The sequence below is a fragment of the Trachurus trachurus genome (assembly GCF_905171665.1).
Source record: "Trachurus trachurus genome assembly, chromosome: 8".
Lineage (NCBI taxonomy): Eukaryota > Metazoa > Chordata > Actinopteri > Carangiformes > Carangidae > Trachurus > Trachurus trachurus.
Window position 1 is genome coordinate 13,891,362 of NC_139905.1, and position 9,051 is coordinate 13,900,412.

The 9,051-nt window shown below is 42.2% G+C and overlaps 2 protein-coding genes across 3 annotated transcripts; one reads left to right on the forward strand and one right to left on the reverse strand.

Moving 5' to 3' along the window:
• Positions 1-467: 467 nt before the first annotated feature.
• Positions 468-5,337, reverse strand: tnfsf14 (TNF superfamily member 14). 2 transcript variants are annotated; one of them, XM_083977560.1, is made up of 5 exons: positions 3,798-5,174; positions 3,454-3,664; positions 2,123-2,156; positions 1,958-2,029; positions 468-1,802 (listed from the first exon to the last, which is right to left on the reverse strand). In XM_083977560.1, the coding sequence occupies exons 2-5, from the start codon at positions 3,646-3,648 to the stop codon at positions 1,411-1,413; spliced, it is 693 nt and encodes a 230-aa protein (XP_083833686.1). In that variant the 5' UTR covers positions 3,649-3,664; positions 3,798-5,174; the 3' UTR covers positions 468-1,410. The 2 variants fall into 2 exon arrangements, with proteins under 2 accessions (XP_083833686.1, XP_083833685.1); XM_083977559.1 differs by lacking the exon at positions 3,798-5,174 and adding an exon at positions 5,197-5,337 and having other exon boundaries at positions 469-1,802.
• Positions 5,338-5,396: 59 nt separating this feature from the next.
• On the forward strand, positions 5,397-7,820 carry LOC310990253 (transmembrane emp24 domain-containing protein 1-like). The gene is made up of 4 exons (XM_083977558.1): positions 5,397-5,632; positions 6,656-6,753; positions 6,920-7,106; positions 7,238-7,820. Exons 1-4 carry the CDS (start codon positions 5,432-5,434, stop codon positions 7,454-7,456), a joined length of 705 nt encoding a protein of 234 aa, XP_083833684.1. The 5' UTR covers positions 5,397-5,431; the 3' UTR covers positions 7,457-7,820.
• Positions 7,821-9,051: the final 1,231 nt, after the last annotated feature.

Below are 9,051 nucleotides of genomic sequence, written 5' to 3' on the forward strand. Positions count from 1 at the left end.
TTTTGTTACTACTGTCTCTCTCACACATTGCAGGTCAGCCACCGCTGGAAGATAATGACTCACACACGTATGAGAAGCATCGAACTTTAAAATGATTCAGAATCGAGGTCAAGTCATTCAAGGGTTTATTGGGTTTGACGGATAATTTGTTTACCATATGTTTGCCAGATTCTAGACTGTAACTACAGCCTAAACTCTCACAGTTTTACAGGGTTGAACAAAACACAAGCACACGGCAAAGGGAAAATGAGTGTGATGTTCGCTTAAGTTCCACTCCCACCTGTGAACACACTTACATACACACACAGAGAAAGAGAGAGTCCTACACCGCAGTGCATTTTCACCAGTCATTGCTACCTAGGTCTGGGGTTGGAAAGTGAGTCAGGCAATCTGCCGCTGACACCCCTCCACCACCTTCCCCCACCCCAGCGGCCCCCACTGCCACTTCCTCCCCAGTTTACAAATATACAACTCTGTGGGTGTTTTTCAAGAGCGGCTTCTTCGAACAGTCACAGCTGAAGGGAAAGAGCACCAGGGACTGCATGAGAGCTACGTATGACACACGCACTCACAGAAGCCTCAAAGAGTGATGAGGCTTTTGTACGACGGCATGTCAGCATGCACGCCTGTCGCCATGGTGACGAAGTGAAAGCATTCAGCATTCCATTACAGTAAAAGGTAAACATGTTGATGTGAACATCATGCACCTTCGTCATAGAGGTAACCCTAACTGCTGCACTGCAAAAACCACTATTATAGCATGTCCTCATTGTTTGACTGTGGTAATAAAAAAAAATTAAAAAAAACCCTTCTGTACAGTGTGAGTCGTGTGGTCGGACTGAGTTGGTGTGACTTTCGATGCTACCGAGACCCCTCAGCAAAGGCTCCTGCACCTGAGCAGGAAATGAGCTGAGTTGAGCTACTTACTGGCCTGAGAGAGCTTGACACAACCAGCAGACTTTTTTTCTTTTCTTTTCTTTTTTTTTTATATACATGATCTTTGTTTATTTTTTTGTTATATATTGTACATAAATACAGAAGAATCAAAACAATTGTGTCAGTAAAAGAATAAATTAATAATGTGCAGAAACGTTAGCTACAGCAAGAATAAAAATATACATGTTTTTTTAATTTTAGCACAGTGCCTATATACTGAATAACAATATGAAATTTAGAAAAACTGATCCATGTGAATACATGATATGAAACAATATATAAAACGTGCCTCCATTGTTACACCGCACACTTTCATTGCACTCTGAGCCCAAGGAGGTTTCACACCTTCAGCTCTTGCTGAAGTTGCGGACCTGCTTTTACATTACAAAGAATCACGATTAATCCCTGAGAAGATTATACCATTTTATAGTTATTCTTACTTCAAAGTGATGGAGATGATTATCAGTGTGATGTTTATATCATATATGCACCAAAGACATTCTCATAGGATCCGTGTCGCTCAATCTTTGTGGTGTTGCTGACATTAACATAAATTGAATCGTCTTTTTCAAGGTAAAACACTCCACCCAGATAACTGTTGGAGCACAATATGTGATCATGTCCTTTGGAGTATGTCCTGGACCGCAGGAGGGTGATTGCAGCAGGATACTTTACAGTATGTCTAACAACAGAATGGCTGAATACATTATCATTTCTGAAGAAAACCTTTGTATAAACAAAGTAAAAACCCGTCTTCTGCATGATAAGAGCTCCATTATCCTTATTGTAGGTCATTTCATAGACGAGGGGTTCAGAGACCATGCTCCATGCCATGATGTGTGGTTTATGGTATACATCTTGACCATCTGCAAAAAATAAGAAGACAACAGCTGTGAGGTCTAATGATTTTAAATTAATTACACCAACTCCTGTGACAATTGGAAAAACTTGATTTGCTGCCTTATTAATCTACTGAACATAAAAATGTGTGATGGTCATGACAATAACTCTCTGCTCTCACCTGTCAGATGTGCAACTGGTTTGGATGGAGAAATATCATAACCAGGCAGCGCAGTTGGAACAAGATCAGCACCTGTGTGAGGAACACAGACAGTGTCTCTAATGTGGATTAAGTAACAATTAGTTATTCACTTAAGTGACCTCGGTAAAAGGTGCTGAGACGTACCTCCGCTTTGCTTTGAGGACCAGGCTGAGGCGTCCTGCAATGCAAAGAAACAAACAAAAAAAAACCATTCAGCTGTGTGCGTCGTGTGCATGTGTGTTTTGCGAACATGCACCACACGTATGCAGGTGCAATCATGACCTTTAGATCAGATCTTCTCATTATAAAACCTATATTGCAATTACAGGCTACTTTTTTTCTATGGTTTAATCTTTCTGCATACTGTAAGTAAGTAGGACAGGTCTGTGTTTCTGGTAACGGGCAATGGTTAGATGACAGGAAGTAGACCACTTCCTTCTCTACACCATGCCCTGCTTTTACAGCTCATGTACCTTTGTGCGCTTCACCGTGTCAGACCAAGAACACTATGTCCCCTTCCCCCTCCCCCCAAACCCATGAATGCTGCCTTTACATGAGGGAAACTAGAGGCTGAGTCACGATACGAAGAAAGTAGTGACCATCATGGAAAATTAACTGTCCCCCCGCCCCTCTTGGGTACGTCAATGAAGTTCTTATTAAATGGTCCGGATATTAAATTTACTTCTCCATCTCTGTTCCACTTTCTTGCCCATGATAGTGAAATAATTTCACTGTCAGCAGTTTTTGGAGGGAAACAATCCTTCAAATATTTGGAGTAAATGTCAGTCTTGTTTGTGTCCTTCGCTTTTACTAATGGATACGCATTTTGTCTTGCATCACAAAACAAATAAATAATGAGCAATAAGAAGCTCTGAGGTGTGGCCCTGCTTTAATCTGACCAAATGCCAAAGACCAGAACTCCATCGTGAAACTTTGGCAGACTCTGTGATCAAAAAACAAACTGCTGGACAGGAAATACTTTGGCTTTGATTGAAGAAGTAAAGCAGCAAACCCAAATGTGACTGTTTCTTCCTTGTATTGTACATTTCATTGATAAAACGAATCAATTTTACACCCACAGAGTAACTTTCTCATCACCAACACAGTTTGTGAAAATATTTCTTGACATTGTTATATGTTCCAAGGTCACTCTGATATTTCCATCTATACATGGTACCTCACTAGCGTCTATACAATGTGAATTTACTTTAAGTAATTATACTTGTGCATTTCAGTAGATACATAAGACTCATGGAAACAAAGAGTTCAGTTAAGAGCGTGACTGAAAGAGAAAGAGTGAGACAAAAAAAGACTGGTGAAAGTGAAAATGAGCTTGTTAAAGCTGAATGAGATCTCATGAGGGCAGTGACATTCAGAATCGTGATGAAACAAAAAAGCACAAACCGTGACATTCATTTTTGGGTGAAGCAGCAGGATTGAATAGGAAGTAATAGAAACAGATATTTGATACTCACAGATCCCTTTTGGTACAGATTGTAGAGGAGGCAGGCTTCTATGGCTATGCCGCACAACGCCACGCTCACTAGCATGAACAGCAGGGTCTGTGCTGGCCCTATTTGCTGTTTCCTCTGCCCCAGCCTGGGTGGCAATGGAGGCCTCGTGGCATGGGTGTCCACCATAAACACAGGGGGATGCTCATCCTTGGCCATACCAGCAGCGCTCTGTCTGTAAGTGGGAAAAAAAAGAGTCTAAGTATCCTCAAGAAGTTGTCAGAAGGCGCAGCTTCAAAGGGGACTGTGGAAACTTAAGACCTGAGAGACGGAGAAGTGTGAAGAAGTAACAAAATGGGTGGGCTCACTTGCGGTTGGTTCAAGTGGAGATGGCTGATAAGTAGTCAGATGCAGAACAGACTCAGATTCAGAAAGCTTGAGCTGTATCACACCTTCAAAAAGGGGGCCGACCGAGATGCGGTGGACCTGTCTGTCTGCACTCTTCAGCTGCAAACATTGAAATGACACTCGCTGGTGTCAGTACTTCTAACACAGATGCAAAAACCTGACCAGCGATCAGTGACAAAACCTCAAGGTGGATGGCAACAAAAGAAAGACACAGCTAGATGCAAGCAAGCTCCCCTCTAAACCCTCCCACTTCACTGTAAAAGCAGTGTTGAAACATCTCATTCACACTTCCTCTCTTGCTTACACACTGTCTGTGGGTTGTCTCACGCGTGATTGCAACAGTTATGACCCAAAATGTATTGCAAGATTAAAATCTCAGCCGCTTATCTTATTATTTTGTGGAAAATGTTTATCTTGTATGCCTTGTTGTTGCAGTGGACTGTGCAGAGCTGTGAGTCATGCGTTGGGGCCAGTGTGATTAATTCATTTAAAATGCTAATTGTGATGAGCTGATATGACACAGGTTATTCATCTCGTAAAGAAATGTGGTTTTATGTGATAGTTGGAAGTGAACAAAACTTCTGCAGCTACAGGCCTTGTGAGAAATGATTTCTAATGCATCAGCAGTAAAGGCTCTGGAAGGGCTGCATGCTTACATATCACAGTACTTTGTATTTGATCAATAACATACAGCTTCTGTTTACTGTAGTGGATTCCTCTGACACCAAATGGATCAGGGTTAATGTAGGAGGAGAAGGAGGAAGTTCAGCTTCTAAACATTTGGATGACATTTGATAAAGTGGTTGTTGTATAGGCGTGAGATCAGTGATTAACAGTTTACTTTGGTAATTGTCATTTCTGGTTTTTATTTCTAAGTAACTTACCTTGTGGGTTCCATGTTTTTTGTTTGTTTGTTTTTTGTTTTTGGTCTTGTTCTACTCTTTTTTTTAATACATCCTTCTCATCTTTTATCAAACCATCTTTTTTTCTTTTCTTTTTTTAATCATTTCACTTTGTTGTTGTCTGCATTTGGATCCCTAACTTACACTTCCAAAACCTGTCCTGCATGTAGATTAAAAACATCTAACACATACATCACTATTGCGAAATCCTGCCACTGACACATGGACCAACACAACACCCACAATCCTATCAAGGTTACGGCCTAGATTTTGCCTGCTTTCACCCACAGCGCCACCTAAAGGATATAATAGGACATGACAAGTCAATTTGCAGTAATTCCTTAGAGGTAATCAGTAGAGTGAATATAAATACCAGTTTTTATACATTATACAATTATAAAGAAGGGTTAAAACGTTTTAAAATGTGATGAAATTGTATATAAAGAATTTAAAGTACCTCTTTCTAACTGTGCAGGGCTTTATCCTCCAGGTGTTAACAGATCCTGTTGCACCTTGACACCTTCTGCTTTTCAGTTTTGCATGTGGAGCTCTATTGGTCGACACAGGTACTGACTCCACTCATTCAGCTTTTGATCAAGGAAGCGGTGACTGTCAGGCTCCTCTCCCCAGTATGAAAGAAAGTGACCTACAGAGTGGCTGTTTTATTTTGCACAAAGTGGAGTAAATGGACTATGCTCTGCCACCGGAGGATGAAAGATCAGGATGTGTCTGCACAGCTGTGTTTGCTGGCATGTGTTATTCTGAGTGTGGACTTGACTTTGGGTTTGGGGACAAATCATGGCATGACATTTACATTTCTGTTGCCTGCTGGCACCACAGAGTGTTTTTACCAAACCACCACGGAGAACGGCAGCATGGAAGTTGAATATCAGGTTAATACACGTTTCTATCTATCTTTCTCTTTCTTGTCCGTCTTGTAGTGACAGTAACAGTGTAGTATTGAGTTTGACCTTTTCGGATTTGTTTATTTAAGTTTGTGAATCATCGAATGCCTAACTGAAAGAAAAAAACAACTGAACAGTGTGGACTTTGTACCTGCTTGCAGAGAGATAAGAACCTTCACTTCTGCTGCTGAAGACGCTTGACATGAGGCACAGAAAAGCACACAAAAAAATATTCAGCTGGTTCCAAAGGCACTGCAAAAATACATGTATAAAGTATTCAACATCCATCAGGAAGCAGCACAAACTCACATGGCAACATTGTACACACAACCAAAACATGTCACATCCAGAAAAATTAACTGCAAAGTAATGTCAGGCTTTTTCAAACAAAGGCAAACGTGTCTCAAGTCACCCATCATGTGTCATCAAGTGTCCTTGAGTGACTTTATGGTCATGACCTTTGCATTGCTGCTATCTCACCTCAGCCTGTGCATGTGTCACAGTCTCAGTCAGGATACAAAGGAGCCATTAGGCACCACAGTTGTCGGGCATCTTCACTGGAGCAGCTGACACACGATGCTGTGCGGATGTGGAGGTCTCTGTCTGTTTCTCCTGCTGTTGTGTGATGTGGAGCTTAACTTTGAGACACAACAACAGATCATGCATTGACTGCATTGATTCTCTCAGGTTCAATGCATCCATACAGCTCTTTAACTAAAGGTCTAAGTGGGGGCAGTGCCCTACATTGAGGTAAATAATTTCCAGACCCAAGCTGTTGTATTGTTACCAGAGTGTTAGCTTTGTTGCTCCTCAACTCAGTGCACTATCAGGCCTTTCATTTAAATTTCAGACAGCCGTTTGCCCGCATGGCCTGATTAAAGCCTGAGCCTGCGAGCTGCGCGTCTGGAATGAAAATGAGAAGATAACAGTGCATGTGTGTGAGTGGATTCTGGGTAACCTGGATATTCCAGACATTACTTGACTGACCCTGTGCGTTAACCTCTCTTACAGGTGATTGCTGGTTCAGGCCTGGACGTCGGCTTTGCCCTCATCTCGCCCAGCGGACACAAACTGGTCTCTGACTTCAGGCAATCCGACGGCATCCATGTGTGGGTCACCTAAATGTTTCTGTTTGATGTGATGCTCCATCCCTTTGTGTTTTGTTACCAATTAACCACCTCTTGCATAAAAACACTCTTGTCAGGTCAGGTTGTGATCAAAAACCACCAGTTTCTGTACTTTCATGAAGGTTATTTCCCCCCCCTCACCCAACAGTGTGGATGCCACAGTGGATGGAGACTACCGGCTGTGTTTCGACAACAGCTTCAGTAAGCTGTCAGAGAAGATGGTGTTCTTTGAGGTGATCATTTACAGCCAGGGCGGCACAGTCGGGGGCAGAGAGGAGTGGGCAGACATGGTCGCCACAGAGGACAGCACGGCCTACAATCTGGAGGACATCAGGGTGAGAGAGGGAAAACACAAAGAGCTTGTTACATCTGCCACAGCTATGATTTCCCTCCAAACATCACTTGATTTATCCAGAGCCATTCTTTTTCATGTTTCTCTCTCTGTCTTTCATCTCCATACCTCCAGGCCAGGATGGAGTTTGTGTACCAGCAACTGGAGAGGACCCGGCAGATCCAGGCCTCGCTGCGGGCCTTTGAGGCGAGGGACCGTTACCTTCTGGAGGACAACCTGTGGCGGGTGTCCTTCTGGTCCTGCCTCAACCTGCTCGTCATGCTCGCCGTGGCCTCCATGCAGATCTACACCCTGCGAGGCCTGTTCGATGGCACCAAGAAGACCCGTACATAGTCACAGCAGAACTGTTTGTATAACCTCCAGCTCAGGGCAGAGAGTGGGGGCCTCCTTCACTGGCACTGACTTTCCCCATGATTTGGAGGGAAAGTGTTTTAACACATTTGGAAAACTCATTCTCCATGCACTGGGAACTTTTTTTTGTTGTAGTGTGCAAAAAGTATTGGGTAAATGCTGAGGAATTCTACTCACATAGGTTTATGTAACAAACACACACACACCCAAAATAACCCTCAGCAATGATATTTGTGATTAGTGTCAGCTAGAAAACCAAAGGTGTTCTCAATGTTGTTTTATTGAGTTTCAGTTATTACATCTTATCAAACCAGAAGCTGAACAATAAACCAAAGCAAGAACAATATATGAAATCTCTCCTAAGACTGTATAAAATCATTTTTAACGGGCCTCGAGCTGTTTCACAACTAGGCCTACAATTTTTACTGGGATAAATATGACAAGGACAAACAACCTCCCTAATTGGTTTCTCCATCTGGAGGTCAAATGGGCAGAAAACAGGGAAGTTGCTTTTTTGTTTGGTACGCAATAGACTAAGATTGATTGCGTACTCACACATTTTCTCACACCATTGAGGAACTTGCTAAGGCCGCTCAGCTTCTTTAACCATCGTTTACATTCTGGGTTGTAAATCTCCTCCACCACTTGAAAGGCATTTTTTCTGTCATCACAGACCAGATGCTGTGATAATAAACTCCCAGTCAAACTGCCCCTGTCCTAGTATCTACTCATTTATCTGTGAGAGTTAAACCACATCATCGTAAAAATCTGTCTTTTTCAGTCCATTGGGGAACTGTGTGACAAAGGTGAAACTAGATATCAGACTTATGCATTAAGTCAGTTGAACCTGTTGCAGCTTGGTGCTCAAAGACATTTTAGATAACACTCACTATAGACACAAAAAATTACTTTGGTCTAAAGTTTGATACCTCCATAATATAATAGTGTACATTTCACTGAGAGTAGGCCTGTAACAATATTTTTGGAGCTTTTGGAGCAAACTTGAAATTGGAAGTACTTCTTCTGTGATCTCAATGATGTTGTTGATGGAAGTCAATTTCGCGTCCACTTCAAAGCCGGTCGAGGTCACCACTGGTTTCGTCGAGGAGCCGGGCGCCTGTTCAGGAACAATCAGCCAATGTTAATGTGTTAGCCATGCACTCTGACAGCCAAAGCCACAGGATCCACTCATCGCAAAAAGGCAGTCATTGTCAGTCAGAGGGACTATCCTCCACTTTCACTGGAGGGATGTGAACTAATGCAGCAGCTCTACAAGGTTAACATTTAAATAAAGACAGCTTTTTACATTGTTTGCACTGAAGATTTGAGGTTTATTTAGCAAAAATCTATCTTTAAGGATGTTAGGAAACATGAAGTAACCCCTTCTTTTACTGCCTGTATTATAAAATCAACCTGTACTTATATTTTACAATTGAATCGGTTCATTGCTTTGGTTCAATGTGAAAACCAGGTGGTGAGTGAATTCTTAAACAAGGAAAGTCGACTACTTCTACGAGAAGGTGCTCGGTCTGTAGTTCATCACTATACATACGGTGAGGTACAACGGAGACTATTGT

What these genes read in the sequence shown, in the direction of transcription:
- tnfsf14 (XM_083977560.1), bottom strand. Translation starts at nt 3,648, where the DNA reads ATGGCCAAGGATGAGCATCCCCCTGTGTTTATGGTGGACACCCATGCC. An exon ending in GTCCTCAAAGCAAAGCGGAG is followed by an intron (nt 2,030 to 2,122) that starts GTACGTCTCAGC and finishes TTCCTCACACAG; the next exon opens with GTGCTGATCTTGTTCCAACT. An exon ending in ACCAGTTGCACATCTGACAG is followed by an intron (nt 1,803 to 1,957) that starts GTGAGAGCAGAG and finishes TATTTTTTGCAG; the next exon opens with ATGGTCAAGATGTATACCAT.
- LOC310990253 (XM_083977558.1), top strand. Translation starts at nt 5,432, where the DNA reads ATGCTCTGCCACCGGAGGATGAAAGATCAGGATGTGTCTGCACAGCTG. An exon ending in CAATCCGACGGCATCCATGT is followed by an intron (nt 6,754 to 6,919) that starts GTGGGTCACCTA and finishes CTCACCCAACAG; the next exon opens with TGTGGATGCCACAGTGGATG. An exon ending in ACAATCTGGAGGACATCAGG is followed by an intron (nt 7,107 to 7,237) that starts GTGAGAGAGGGA and finishes CCATACCTCCAG; the next exon opens with GCCAGGATGGAGTTTGTGTA.